General features: G+C 33.2%; 2 protein-coding genes across 2 annotated transcripts in view; one reads left to right on the forward strand and one right to left on the reverse strand.

The window, feature by feature from the left end:
• Positions 1–16,206, reverse strand: part of LOC145317760 (uncharacterized) — a 138,373-nt gene that overhangs the window by 44,687 nt on the left and 77,480 nt on the right. The window lies entirely within an intron of this gene.
• Positions 1–16,206, forward strand: part of bchs (WD repeat and FYVE domain containing 3 bchs) — a 71,641-nt gene that overhangs the window by 21,355 nt on the left and 34,080 nt on the right. The window contains 20 exon segments of the mRNA XM_080155520.1: positions 200–249; positions 694–815; positions 1,088–1,420; positions 3,111–3,205; positions 6,363–6,465; positions 6,624–6,734; positions 7,819–7,951; positions 8,254–8,290; positions 8,861–8,921; positions 9,454–9,581; positions 10,096–10,203; positions 10,624–10,746; positions 11,062–11,189; positions 11,662–11,818; positions 12,313–12,399; positions 12,741–12,854; positions 13,307–13,411; positions 14,352–14,471; positions 14,965–15,123; positions 15,950–16,171. Coding sequence (XP_080011646.1) covers positions 200–249; positions 694–815; positions 1,088–1,420; positions 3,111–3,205; positions 6,363–6,465; positions 6,624–6,734; positions 7,819–7,951; positions 8,254–8,290; positions 8,861–8,921; positions 9,454–9,581; positions 10,096–10,203; positions 10,624–10,746; positions 11,062–11,189; positions 11,662–11,818; positions 12,313–12,399; positions 12,741–12,854; positions 13,307–13,411; positions 14,352–14,471; positions 14,965–15,123; positions 15,950–16,171 — 2,496 coding nt within the window.

The following is a 16,206-nucleotide window of genomic DNA, read 5'->3' on the forward strand; positions in this document are numbered from 1 at the left end:
TTTTTCACAGATTTTTATCCTATTTATTCCCATGATCCACGTTTTCTGACAAAAAAAATCCTTGTTTTTTTAAAACTTAAGTATATGTATCATTATTAAAAATCAATCTTATTCCGAAATTTGTCCTTGTTGGACAGTGAATACAGCGAATAATTAGCGATGGTTTACTTAATTATTGTATAAACAAGAAATTCTCTAGTATTTGGTGGAGCGATTATCAACACAGAAAATCCAACTTACTGATCTTAGGCAAAATAAGCATTACTTTATATTTAGACTAGCGGCTACGCCCCTAGAGGTCTCTATGGCGTTTGAGTGAAGGGGGGGTGGGGGGGCGGGGGGGTCAATAGTTTAAAAACCAAATCTAAGGATAATATATATTTATCGTATCGTTTTATAGACAGTTATCCGCGCATAGGAAAATCAAGCGGAATCGTAGTTTTAACTCTATGAGCTTTTAAAAGACTCTTGTCTATAATACGATTATTTGTTCAGTATAGCTCAGAACTGGTTTTATTCCAACGTAGATTAATCGGATTAAGAGCTATACTGTAACACCTTTTTATTTTTATTTTTAAATACCTCATTCATTTTCTTATTGCTCGTCATATTATGAAAGCAAAATCTATTTGATTCATTACCTTGTTTCATATTTTAAAAGGCAACTTACTAATGCTTATTTACAACTACCAGAACCTTCCTACGACTGGGCCAACCCTTGCTGGAAGAACAGGATGGATGTACAGCTGTTAGCTGTACTAGCAGTACGGCTACAGCTGGCTCTGTTGTACCATTATCTACCACCAAGTCTCTAGGTTCAATATGCTGACCGGAAATATTACAGCTGCTATAAAGCTATCACCATTTTTATAGAAGCTATACCATTTACTGATTCAATCAAAGGACCCAAATAATTGGGGATGTACATCAATTTATCGGCCATTGTCTTATCTCTTTAGAACCTTGATAAATAATAGCTTAGTTGAGCAGGAAAAAGAGGAAACGCCGTTAATTGACGGTTTAAACTAGACAAAATAATTGCATTGGCTAATAGAGCAAACCCGGTCACCATATTATTTATTCTTAGTATCGATGTTACTGGCGCAGGACATGACCATGACCAACTGCTACGTCTTCCCCTCTTTTGTAGAATTCAACATGTCCGCGGAGGGCTTCGGCTGCCTCTACATCCCCAACTTATCCCCACAGCCTGTAAAAAACGTTCCTGGAGGGGGCGCTGGGGTTGGCAATCCCTCCGGGGGTCAAGCGAGTGTTACGGGAGGGATAGGGCAAGGGGAGAGAATGTTTCCGCCGCTGGGTGGCCTGTCCTACTCTACCTGGATCTGTGTGAGCAAGTTTAGTGATCCCAGGCTGGATCCGCATCCTGTTAGGCTCCTCACCATTTCTAAGGATGTCAAAGGTATGCCTTTTGTTATGAATTTAGAAGGGTTCGGCAGCCGAGCCTAAGCCTCAAATTTTAACCCACTTTTGTGCAATAAAAAAAAATTCGAAAAGATTGATTATCTGTTTAGGAACAGGTCTAGACATCCAGCTGAATTATAAAGTTATAATATGACGGTTGCATTGAGGCTTACACGCGGCTGCCGAGCCCTGTAAATTAATATTATGATTATTATTTCAAGGTAGCCAAATTATTTATTAATCTGTATTAGGTCATATGTATCTATTTTATTCATACAATTCTGTCTTCAAAAATGAAAATAACTATCCATCTACCCATATATTTGTCTAAAAGACTATCTTATCATCTATCTAACTATCTATCTACATCATTATCTAGGAACAACAGAAAGCACTGTGGTAACCCTATCCATAGTCCTATCATCAAGAGATAAAGCTATTTATATTTGTATCTAGGACCAACAGAAAGCACTGTGGTAATCCTATCTATAGTCCTATCATCAAGATATAAAGCTATTTATATTTGTATCTAGGACCAACAGAAAGCACTGTGGTAATCCTATCTATAGTCCTATCATCAAGGGATAAAGCTATTTATATTTGTATCTAGGACCAACAGAAAGCACTGTGGTAACCCTATCTATAGTCCTATCATCAAGATATAAAGCTATTTATATTTGTATCTAGGACCAACAGAAAGCACTGTGGTAACCCTATCTATAGTCCTATCATCAAGATATAAAGCTATTTATATTTGTATCTAGGACCAACAGAAAGCACAGTGGTAACCCTATCTATAGTCCTATCATCAAGATATAAAGCTATTTATATTTGTATCTAGGACCAACAGAAAGCACAGTGGGAACCCTATCTATAGTCCTATCATCAAGATATAAAGCTATTTATATTTGTATCTAGGACCAACAGAAAGCACTGTGGTAACCCTATCTATAGTCCTATCATCAAGATATAAAGCTATTTATATTTGTATCTAGGACCAACAGAAAGCACTGTGGTAACCCTATCTATAGTCCTATCATCAAGATATAAAGCTATTTATATTTGTATCTAGGACCAACAGAAAGCACTGTGGTAACCCTATCTATAGTCCTATCATCAAGATATAAAGCTATTTATATTTGTATCTAGGACCAACAGAAAGCACTGTGGTAACCCTATCTATAGTCCTATCATCAAGATATAAAGCTATTTATATTTGTATCTAGGACCAACAGAAAGCACTGTGGTAACCCTATCTATAGTCCTATCATCAAGATATAAAGCTATTTATATTTGTATCTAGGACCAACAGAAAGCACCGTGGTAACCCTATCTATAGTCCTATCATCAAGATATAAAGCTATTTATATTTGTATCTAGGACCAACAGAAAGCACTGTGGTAACCCTATCTATAGTCCTATCATCAAGATATAAAGCTATTTATATTTGTATCTAGGACCAACAGAAAGCACTGTGGTAACCCTATCTATAGTCCTATCATCAAGATATAAAGCTATTTATATTTGTATCTAGGACCAACAGAAAGCACTGTGGTAACCCTATCTATAGTCCTATCATCAAGATATAAAGCTATTTATATTTGTATCTAGGACCAACAGAAAGTACTGTGGTAACCCTATCTATAGTCCTATCATCAAGAGATAAAGCTATTTATATTTGTATCTAGGACCAACAGAAAGTACTGTGGTAACCCTATCTATAGTCCTATCATCAAGAGATAAAGCTATAGTCATCAGTGTTCAAGAACATCCCTTTGAACAGGTATTTTTATTACTATGGGAAGATATCTATTATATGGGCATTGAAGCTTTAAGATAATATGTAATAACAATAAATATTTCTTATATGTATATTGTACAACAATGATAATAAAAACTAACATTTTCATTAATTTTCTAATGAAAAGATCACAGCGTTGAAGATACTGTCTAATGGACACCAATAGTTAAGTCAAATGCCTTCTTTAAATCTGAATCTGAAAAAACTAAAAATTAGGCTTTAAGATTACAGAAAGAACATGAATAATTTCTATATGATTAATATTTTTAATTTTTAATTTTAATATTTTAAAATTCTACTTTATACTAAAAGTAGGGATCAGTAATATTTGACATAAAATCACTTCACATAAATTCATTTCACATAAAACGTTTCACATAAAGTATCATTTGACATAAACTCATTTGACATAAAGGTACATTTGACATCAAAACGTTTTACATAAACTCATTTCACATAAAGGTACATTTGGCATAAAGGTACATTTCACATAAAGGTACACTTGACATAAAGGTACATTTCACATAAAGGTACATTTGGCATAAAGGTACATTTCACATAAAGGTATACTTGACATAAAGGTACATTTAACATAAAGGTACACTTGACATAAAGGTACATTTGACATAAAGGTACATCTCACATAAAGGTACACTTGACATAAAGGTACATTTGACATAAAGGTACATTCCCATATAAATAAATATAATAGTGGATGTAAATATTTTTTTTTTCTCCCTGAGGTAGTCATTTTTTTTCCCGGTATCTCATTTATTTCCTAGTATTATTTTTTTCCCCAAGCATGGCAACCGGTGAACAGAATCTCAGTTCTGCACTACAAGCCTCGCACGACTGAAGTTCCCATGTCTATACAGTCATATTTATATGAAAATATTTTTAGAAGATTTTTGAATTTTTTTTTTTTGAAGATTTTAGAAATTTTTAATTATTATTAAAAGAAAGCAAAATTACCTTGGGGAAAATCTTCAAAAAAAAATTCAAAAATCTTCTAAAAACATTTTCATATAAATATGACTGTATAGACATGGGAACTTCAGTCGTGCAAGGCTTGTGGTGCAGAACTGAGATTCTGTTCACCGGTTGCCATGCTCGGGGAACAAATTACTACCTCAGGTACACTTTGAAATGTATCTTTATGTGAAACGTTTTATGCCAAGTGTACCTTTATGTCAAATGTACCTTTATGACAAGTGTACCTTTATGTCAAACGTACCTTTATGTCAAATGTACCTTTATATCATATGTACCTTTATGTCAAATGTATCTTTATGTGAAACATTTTTATGTGAATTGTACCTTTATGGCAAATGTTTTTATGTCAAATGTACCTTTATGTGAAGTGATTTTATGCCTAATGTTTTATGTGAAATGAATTTATGTCAAATGATATTATGTCAAATATTACTGATCCTAAAAGTAGTAGGATATTATTAGAACCGGTTCTCAGCCATTCTAAAAAATCATTTATAGCATCGTATTACAGACGATTTTTCACGAATATTATAATAAAAATCATAAAATAAATAGGAGTTTTTTCATATCTCATAATCTCGGGCCTTCGGGGCTAACAAAATTTGTTTTAATCTTATAATTTTTCATTTTAATATCCGTGGAATGCTGTCTTTAATACTATACGATGAATACCTTACTATTATTAAATACTAAACCCCGAACCACTTCATTATGCAATCTATATTTTCCTAGATATTTTGTCTATGGTAGTCCATAAGTGTACAGTTTTACAGTACATTGTTTCTATTTGTTAAAGCAAAACGTATAATAAAAGAAAAAGATTCTTTTTAAAGTAAAATGCTTATATATCAATCGAAATCTATATTTTTTGATTTTCTACTGATCCACTTCATTATGCAAATCAAAATAAAATCAATGGGGAAAGGTTTGTTTTGCACTTTTCTCCACTTTTCAAAATTGATTATGATAAAATAACAATTTTTAAAGGGATTTATGCATTAATTATAATGAAAAACAGTTTAAGGTAGATTTTAATGATTTTTCTAACTAATAAATAATTTTAACTATGAAATTCAATCCCTATCACTTTAGAGGATAGCTGCTGACCCCCAGTCTTATGGATGAAGCTAAATACATGATAAAGATAAAAATAACCCTCAAATGTACACAAAAATGTTTTTTGATGTGTTAAAAAAATCCATTTTAAAATCTTTATTTTGAGGATGATGGCCTTTAAGATGCTCTTACTGGTGGTGATGGTGAGCCAAATGTTGTCTAAGTACATGACCATTACAACAACTTGTCTATTAACCTATGTACCATTTTTTGTAGTCATAGCAGCCTCCAATGGAGCCTCACGACATGAAATATAACCATTATCAAAAAACTACATTATTTACTTTATGAATTTTAGTAATTAAAATTGTAATTTTTTTCTTTTTTAATATTGCTTGGCTGGAGGCTGCTCTGACTACAAAAATTGGACCATAGTTCAATATATAAGTATTCATTATGGGCATGCACTTTGATAACATTTAGCTCACCATCCCCACCAGTAAGAGCATCTTAAAGGCCATCGTCCTCAAAATCAAGATTTTAAAATGGATTTTTTTAAACACATCAAAAAACATTTTTGTATATTTTTAAGGGTTATTTTTATTTTTAACATGTATTTAGCTTCATCCATAAGACTGGGGGTCAGCAGCTGTCCTCTAAAGTGATAGGAATAGAATTTATTTTTTAAAATTATTTATTAGTTAGAAAAATCATTAAAATCTACCTTAAACTGTTTTTCATTATAATTAATGCATAAATCCCTTAAAAAATTGTTATTTTATCATAATTAATTTTGAAAAGTGGAGAAAAGTGCAAAACAAACCTTTTCCCATTGATTTTATTTTGATTTGCATAATGAAGTGGATCAGTAAAAAATAAAAAAATATAGATTTCAATTGATATATAAGCATTTTACTTTAAAAAAAATCTTTTTCTTTTATCATACGTGTTGCTTTAACAAATAGAAACAATGTACTGTAAAGCTGTACACTTATGGACTACCATAGACAAAATATCCAGGAAAATATAGATTGCATAATGAAGTGGTTCGGGGTTTATTATTGTTACCAATCAAAATCGTTGTTTATAGGCCAGTGATTGGCAGCCGGAATTTAATGGGGACTATGGAGCTAGAATTTGGTGTCCTGATGTCATCAAAGAGGGAGAGTGGCACCATCTATTGGTGACTATAGGTACTAAATATAATAATATTAAAGTAGGAAAGTGGCACCATCTATTGGTGAATATAGGTACTAAATATGATAATAGATTTTTAAAAACATGTTGTCTTATAATGGATATTGTGACAGTGGAATTTTTTCGTCAATTTTGGTTTTTATTAATTTTCTAGGTCGGCCTGGCAGTTCTGGATTGAAGGGACAGTCCTTGTGTGTGTATGTGAATGGAGTTCTAGTTTCTCAGAACAGAATGAATTATCTTAAAGAGAATCCTCTTGAAATAGGCAGGATATATTAATTATAATACCTATGCATATAAAAGTAGAGAAAGTCAGCCTGTCTTTCTATGTGTAGAAATGGATCTCACTAACCGCAAGACTAATATGTGTCTCCTTAACAGTGAAGCTTTTTATAGGTCCAGGGAAGGGTTTATATAGAGAAATTGCCCCTGAAAACTAAAATTGAAATTCCTGTACCGACTTACCTTACAATTTTCCCCTCTTTCCTCAGGTCTGAAAGTTATAGTTTTAAACAATTTTGAAAGCTTAGCAAGTCCTTACGTTTTTTTTGAATATGTTATAATTATCCCTTCGCCAATCTACATTTTCTTATTTTTAGAATACAAGAATAAGAAGATTCTCCCATCAATCAAGATCTCATATGGCTGATGTAAATAATGACGAAGAAGTGTTAACTGCCAAGATATATTATAAAGAAGACCTGAATGAAGATCATGACTAAATTGGCAGTAGATCTAGCATTGATGTTATTACAAATGTATATATGATGATGTATGACTGATCTCTAATTGGCTGATGTATTTCAGAGTGGATCAAGCCTATAATACCACGAAGGTGAGCCACACTTCTTTATGTGGTGGCAGCGGTGGGATCATAATACCACGAAGGTGAGCCACACTTCTTTATGTGGTGGCAGCGGTGGGATCATAAAGAAGTGTGGCTCACCTTCGTGGTATTATAGGCTTGATCCACTCTGAAATACATCAGCCAATTAGAGATCAGTCATACATCATCATATATACATTTGTAATAACATCAATGCTAGATCTACTGCCAATTTAGTCATGATCTTCATTCAGGTCTTCTTTATAATATATCTTGGCAGTTAACACTTCTTCGTCATTATTTACATCAGCCATATGAGATCTTGATTGATGGGAGAATCTTCTTATTCTTGTATTCTAAAAATAAGAATATGTAGATTGGCGCTTTACAACGATTTTTAAAATGACAATTGCTAGGACGATATTGCAAAATATTGAATAATATTTATGTATATATTATGGACTTCTAAATTGTAGATCAACAAAGTAAGAATTATAGTTAAATATCCTAAAAACTCTGCCAGGTCAATTCTCCGTGTGTGGTTGGATCGGTACCGCCCCCTGCTGGCGGAAGCGCTCCAAGCTGGTCTGGCGACAGGGACCGTGTGTCCTTATAGAGGATGTTATCAATAGCAACCTTGCGGGGCTGCTTTACAGGCAGAGTTGCCATTCAAACTTTTCCTAACTTATTAAATGTGTACATCTTTGATTTAGTAGCAAAGCTACCCTATTTTTAATTTGTCTGTCTGTTGTTTTGTGGGGAAATGCAATTTCTTTAGATGCTATTTAGATAGACATCTAAAATGTTTGGGGAAGAATCCATGTACCAATGAGCATCCATTATACTATTTACTTTGTCCGTCTGTCTGGCGGTCATGCCACAAGCCTCCCCTACTCTCCTTTCACCAGTTCAATCGTTTAAGAGATCTTGTATGGCAACTCTGTGATGTAATCTCTAGGTTGGGGCCCTACTATCTGGGAAGCCTACAAGCACCACAGGAACATAGAATAAAAATAATAGAGCATCAATCACACAACATGAAATATTGTGTGAAACATTAATCAAAACAGAAATTATAATTTATTAGTTTGTGTAAAAAGTCAACCTCCCACTTTAATTTTAGTTTTTTTTTAATTGTGGAAGGGAATAAGTATTTTTGTAGAGGTTATTTTTCTTAGGATTATGGATGTACTTTACCCTAAATAGTAAACCTTCCCTGGACCTTCAAGAAGCTTCACTGTAAAGGAGAACCATATCGATTCAGCAGTTAGCAAGATCCTTCGATACAAACCTAATTAGAGTAAAACACTAGAGGGGGAAGGGGTTAAATAACTGTATCTCCCCATCGTAGTATTCTTAAACCAAATCCCAATTGGGTCATTGAAATCAACCAATGGTGTCGGTTATATTAACACAGCCAAGTAGCAGAAAACAATTTGCTAGCAGACGAAAAAGGTCATTGAAAAAGGGAGGGTAGGTAGTTATCTGTATATACATCTATACTATAGATCTGTTTAAATCTACAAAAAAAGACATCCTGTTACTTTTATATAATTCTATGATGTCAGGTGGGATACAACAATGACGTGCTAAAAGCAAGAGTTTCGGAGGAGAAAATTCTTCTAGGCAACTTTTGTTAAATTAATCGATATATTATTTCTTGGATGTGGCACCAGATTTTCATGTACTCTGAAAAAGTGATGCTCGCAGCTGGTTAAAATAAAGCTAACCCCCATCCCCTCCCCTCCTTCTAGATAAACGAATAAATGAGGTCCATATTAGAAAATATAATTGACGACAAAGGGAAGAGTAGCTTTCGCAAAATTCTGTAAAGTTGTGAGTAACATTCTAGTCAAATGCGCTTATTATGTCAAACTGTTTTAACAATACGTTTGGTCAACATTAAGAACAGTTAGACTTGATAAGCGCATTTGACTGGAAGCTTGCTCACAATTTTACGCAATATTGCAAAAACTATTATTTCCTTTTTTCCCTGTCAATACATCCACGATTATCCTATGTCCATTTATGTTACCATATTCCATCTATATTTTTTTTGTCTTGTTTTTGTAATGTAATACTTGGTAATTTAACATTAATTTCCCCCTAATAGAAATTAATTAAGTATTACTTTAAAATAATTTGACAATTTATAAAGGTCTGAATTCTGTCTCAATAACTGAAATGACGTTGTCTGCTATCCGTAAGGTCTATGGGAAAGTTGACGGGAAATCTATCGCCAAACAGTTGGGCATGACCTCCAATGAGAATGCGACACCCATAAAGGTAAACATACTTATATCTGTTAATCCATATCCTATCATATTTATTAGTAAGTTTTTTTCTGTAGCGAAAGATCTTGCTTTACCACCAAACAGATATGGTCCTCCTTTACAGTGAATCTTTATATAGGTCCCAGGATGGTTTTAGGTTATTTTTTAAAAGTCTGAGAATTGTTTAATGCTATTTTTCTGCCCTTTTATATCCCTTTTAATTAAAGCCTAATCTAGATACTTAAATCTAAAAATGAAATAGACTGTAACAATCCAATGACCTATGTGAAAAAAACTTTATATGATAGGATTTACTTTCAATTTTATGTATTCATTTGTATACTATACTTACACCCTTATATATTATCTATTAATTTATCAATTGACTTATTTTTACCATTCTGTTTTTACAGCAAACCAGTATAATAGGAGAACGTGTGTTAAAAACTCAATAGCATAATTTACAGTCCAGAGTTCCATCCCTCCTTGAATAAAAAGCTGTTGAAATATCTATCTATCTATTTCAGGTGTTACACAATTCCTCCAGCCATTTACAGGGCGCTTCGCGCTCATTCGGCGGCGTGCTTATTGGATATCTTGGTGTGCGCTGTTTCACCCCGCAGCCAGTTTCTAAGGCAGGGTTATTCGTATTAGCTGAAATGGTTTACTAATTCTTTTGTAGGGATTGATATTTTGGAATATCTTTAGTTATTTTCAACATAGTATAAATTATTTTTGGAACATTATTTTTTAGTTGAAAAAAAGAATCCGGCGATTCCTTCATAGAACCTTACATCCTTCGTTTTTTAAATAAATGGAAAATTGGGGGAGGGGGTAGTTATTTACCTGTGTAAACAGAAGTAATTAAGTAAAACTTACTTTTAAAAAATAAACAAACATAAAAACCACCTGCCCCTCTACTTTTGATTTTATTTCAAAATTTTTATCCTGCGAAAAAGTTATTCAAATATTTTAATGCATATGAAATTTTTCTCAGTCAATCCAGTTCAAAATCAGCTAACCATAAACTTATTCCTATAACCCTATATTCAAAGGTGATCCAAATGATTGGAGGGTGCAAAGTGATGCTGGGACTGATTGCCATGGCCCGTGACACAGAAAGTCTGTACATGGGGGTCAAGTCGCTGGTTCACACCCTCAGATTCAACCCCTCCCTCAGGGACGATTAATTTCTTAGATTGCTTAACATAATAGTAACAGCCACGCCCCTAGAAGTCTCTATGGGCACTTGAGGGAAGGAGGTTTGGGGGTCAGCTTCATATTCAATTTATTTTTAAGGCTTGTTTCCCTAGCGATTTATTTTCGATGATATACAACTTTTCCCTAAAATAGCTACATACATTTCCTGGGTGTATTAAAAGCTTCACTTTTAGAAGACCCAAATTTGTTTAGCGGTAAGCGAGCTTATTTGCTACAGACAGACATCCTGTTACTTTTGTATGACTATAAAAAAAAAAATGAAATCATCCTATAGTACTGAAATGGTTGAGATCAACGGATACCAGAACCTGGCCATGCTATTCAGAAAGAAGCATACCATGCTCAGCATTAATGTTCTTAACATCCTCTTTGATTGTGTTCAGGATACTGAAGAAAATAGGTATGGGTTTAATACATTTTCCAGTATGGCTTCAAAACCGATTAATATCCGCTGGATTAGGAGCGGTCCTGAGGCATAATGAAAAATCTTTTATACCATCGTATTACAGACAATTTATCAATTTTCCCTCGGGCCAAACAAAACTGATTTTAATCTTATAATTTTTATTAAAGGGGTAAAATGAAAAATAGTTTTGGGGATAATCACCCCTTTACCCCCCCCCCCCCCCTGGACGTCTATGGACTCAGACTTACATTCTACCCAGGGAGGGAGGGAATATTGGATTGTATGTTTTACTAATATATACAATTAAAAACTTTTCAATAGATGGTTTGAAAACTTTGGGTTCTTTTATTAGATTTTGTAGTGACCATACTTTGCATCCAATAGTTTTAACAAAGGGTTTAATTTTGCTTATCATCATTGATTTTATAGTCCATTGGGTTGTCTCTTAAGATACCTCATGTTTTAGATATACAGACAAAGAGCTGAAGGAAAATATGACAGTGGCCATTTTCCGAGATATTATGTGTGACCTAGAACTTTGGCATCTTGCTCCAGTCGAAGTAGAGAAATTGTTTTATGCCAAGATTTTGGGTGTCATCACAACTAAACCAAGTTTTTGTAAGGTATATATAGATAGATAGATATCTTGGTAGGATAGATAGACAGAACTTTGGCATCTAGCTCCAGTGGAAGTAGAGAAATTTTTCTATGCCAAGAATTTGGGTGTCATCACATCAAAACAATTTTATATAGATAGATATGTCGTCAATTTAGCTATGTTTTGTAAGGTATATATAGATAGATAGATATCTTGGTAGGATAGATAGACAGAACTTTGGCATCTGGCTCCAGTGGAAGTAGAGAAATTTTTCTATGCCAAGAATTTGGGTGTCATCACATTAAAACCAATTTTATATAGAAGATATGTCGTCAATTTAGCTTCCTAGCTTCCTAATATGAAATTCGTTTATTTGTCAGTTCCTTCATCCAGTATAAGGGGGAGGATTGGGTAAAGGGTATTGATAGGGGTATCTTTTTTTTTATTAGACTACCAGAAAATCTGGTTCAACATCCAAGCAATAATATATCGAGTATTATTACACTAACTTTCTTTTAGGTGTTAAGAGATTTCTACATCGTTGAGAAGCTGATGATTATATCAAGAAAAATTGATATTACTCTGTCTACACATGATTGCATCATTAAGGAATCAATTGTATAAACAAATTATAGAGTAGCTTTGCTACAGACATTTTGTATTAGATTTAGATTCCACTTGGAACAGAGAGGGAGTGGACATTGGGTAGTTTATTACACTAGTCCCCAAAGTTTTATAATAATGTTTTCTTATTCGTTGTCTTAAAAACTTTGCCACTTCAATTGAATTTTAATTGGTTGGTTCATTAAGTTGAGTGTCCAAACGCTCCAACCCCTAATTGTAATCTATAGAGGGGTAATTTTGTTTATAAAAACACTAGGGATGTACATCAATTTATCGGTCATTATCCCTTTAGATCCCTTCAAAAATTCAATTGATGAAATCTGAAGGTGTTATATGGCCTGCTGCGCAATGCCCCGCGAGTTTCTGATGTGCTTTGTTATGCACAATTCTGCGCGGCAACTATCCTTACTACAGACTGTGATAATGAAAACATTCAGGTATTATTATTAAAGTTTGGCCGGATACCGGATATCCGGCATTATAAATCATCCGGATATCTGGCATCCGGATTGTTTCAATATCCGGCCCAACCCTAATTATTATTTTAATTATTGCACATGGACTAAAACAATGTATTTGTGACTTGATTTTTTATGTGCATGTGCAAAAAACATATATCTGTCGGTCTGTATGTCTGTATGTCTGTCAGTCTGTCTGTTTAAAGCTCAAGATCTCGGTACCACTGAGCCAATTGGGCTCTACTCTTCTTGGAATATTATATACCTACTGGACATGTGATGGTTTTAATCTATTTAAAAAAAAAAGATTAAAATCCCACACTTAGTCTAGGGGTGAAAACTGCTGCCATCATAAAAAGACTTATCTACTTTATCTTTTTGGCCTAAATTAATTTATTTTTCTTTGTTGATGTAAACATTTCTTTTAACAGGTGAAATTTTCTACAATTGGAAATGACGGGATCGAACTGGCGACCACGGATTCCAATTCTTCCACAAATGGGATCAACAACTCATCCATGGATGCTCAACATCTGAGGAACAATATTTAGATTGATAAAACAGGCAGATTTATTAAATGAATCAGTGATCTAAACGGATAAGACAATGGCTGTTAAATTGATGTAAATCCCCAATTATGATACACAAAATTACCCCTCCTGTAGATTTCAATAAATGGTTAAAACGTTTGGACACTTAACTTAAATTAAAGTCCCAAAAGTTTTTTAATCCAACAAAGAAGAAAAGATTATTCTAAAACTTTGAGACTACTGGAATTAACTAATCAAAAAAGTCCTCAAGGTTATTATGAAAAGGTTATTATAAAACTTTGGGGACTACTGTAATGAACAGCCCCCTTCCCTCCCTGGAAACGAACATGAATTTATAGATAGATAGATATCATATTCAAAAGAATCGTAATATTATAATAGAAATATGAAGAAAAAGAAAATACATTGAACATATTTAACATATTTATTAAAAGATAATTTCCACAAATCGAACAAAAAGTTGAAATAGTTACTGCTCAGCCGTTAAGTCATTATTTGGCTATTTTCAAGAAAAATCCGCCACCAGCCCTATCTTACTACACATCATACTCTTTGCCTTTCCCAGACGTTTTAACCTGTTCTAGCCGGTAGCCGCTGGTACTAGAAATCTAAAAATAGTTTTTGGTACCTATCATTTAACATGATTTAAAGGAAAAATATGTTTCAAAAAGTTGATTTCTACGTAATTAATGATTTGCCCTAAAAATAGCCAAAAAAACGGCTAAACGGCTGAGCCGTTAGCTGTTACTTTTCCAACTTTTTGTTCGATTTTGGGAAAATAGACATACCAATGATTACTCATAAGTTTAATAACGAAATTCAGATTCTTATTGCCATTTGCGCATTGATTACGAGATGGTTGCATTAACCCTCACTCCCCCCCCCCCCTAATTTGAATATTTATCTAAATATTAAACAATAAAACAGAAGAGTCTCATGTATCATCCTACGAAACAAGCTTCTACATTTATTCCTACAACTACTCTACACAACCAACCCTAACGCCAACCAGGCTAACCCTGCGGGAGGACAAGTTGAAAAGAAGGTTAGGAACAATTTCTTACTTTTTAAGCTACTAAATCATTGTAATGACAAAATGTATTATTAAAAAAAAGGAGTTTTGCAATAACACAAGTTAATTTTTCCTAAAATTTTCAAGCTGTTAAATCATTGAAAAAATCAGAGAATGAGGAGATATTAGAATGTAAATTATACTGGTACCCAATGTTTTATGAACACAAAATCTTATTTCTTGTCTTAAGAACTTTAGGTACTATTTTAACCTTCTATGTCCTAACTTTTCGACCAATAATTTTAATGGAATAATACACGGCAACGATGTTGAAAAGAGACTATCCAAGGAAAAACACACAGCTCAATTTGTAGGAATATATTTCGATTAAATCACATCTAATCCTTGTCAACCTTCTTTATATTAGTTCTTTACTGTACAAAGGTTTGTTTGAAATAATTTTAATCTTTTGATTTAAATTTGTTCATATTAATTGTAATCATAATGTAATAGTTTTTATATCTAGATAATCAACGAGAAATATTGCGAAGAGTTGTTATCAGTTATTGGGTTTGATTGGATACTTCTATTTCTTCAAGAACATGTCCATTCTACTTCTGTTGTGCTCACTTTGAGGATCCTGTGTCTTCTCTTATCTATCCCTGGACTTAGGGATAGATTTAAGGTATTTATCTATCTATGTATGTACTAAAAAGCTATCTATCTTTAAATCAACATTCCAGATCTTATATGCTTAATTAAGTATTATGTGTCAATCTATTAATCAATTTTTATATTCGTCTATCTTTCTAATTAAATATTTATTCTACACTTAAAATCTATTGATCTATTCTTATATTGATCTATCTTTCTAATTAAATATTTATTCTACACTTAAAATCTATTGATCTATTCTTATATTCGTCTATCTTTCTAATTAAATATTTATTTTACACTTAAAATCTATTGAACTATTCTCATATTCATCTATCTTTCTAATTGAATATTTATTCTACACTTAAAATCTATTTATCTATTGAAACCTATCAATATAATGTAGATACTTTAAATCATATGCATTGAGTTTTTTTTATGATCCGAGGATTTTACATGTTCTAAGCCCTAATCAATCATTCCGATTTTTAAAAGCATTTAGTTTTTCAAATAATTTATAATGCATTATTTGTATGGCCCTAAGACAGTGGTCTTCAAAAAAGTTTTCCTTTGTAGTGTAAATGTTTTTGCATGTAACACTTTTTTCTTTAGTATCTTACTCCTTTGCCATTTTTAACTAATTTTATATTTACACACAACAGAATAATAAATCTAATCTAATCTATTAATTACTCTATCTAGGTAAGTTCTTGCAACGGCGGATGGATAACCAAATCTGAAACAATAGTATGTGTGTATGTTTTTGTGTTTAACACTTTTTCTATTTATAAATCAATTTTCTATTTACACACAACAGAATAATAAATCTAATCTAATCTATTAATTACCCTATCTAGGTAAGTTCTTGCAACGGCGGATGGATAACCAAATCTGAAGCTCTCCAGCAAATGTTAAACTCAAGTATCCAACCTTCCTCCTCCTCCTCCGCATCTAGTCAGCAGGGCTCGAACCCACCCCCCACTGGCCTGCCTAGCAGCAAGAGCGGGGGTGGGCACCAGCAGGGACAGATGTCCATCCAGCAGGATGCCTTTACTGTGCCTGGATACCAGGAACATACAATATCATAATTTTAATCACCTTGACATAACCAAAG

Source organism: Acartia tonsa, chromosome 4, assembly GCF_053477335.1.
Source record: "Acartia tonsa isolate MP-2025a chromosome 4, ASM5347733v1, whole genome shotgun sequence".
Taxonomy (NCBI): domain Eukaryota; kingdom Metazoa; phylum Arthropoda; class Copepoda; order Calanoida; family Acartiidae; genus Acartia; species Acartia tonsa.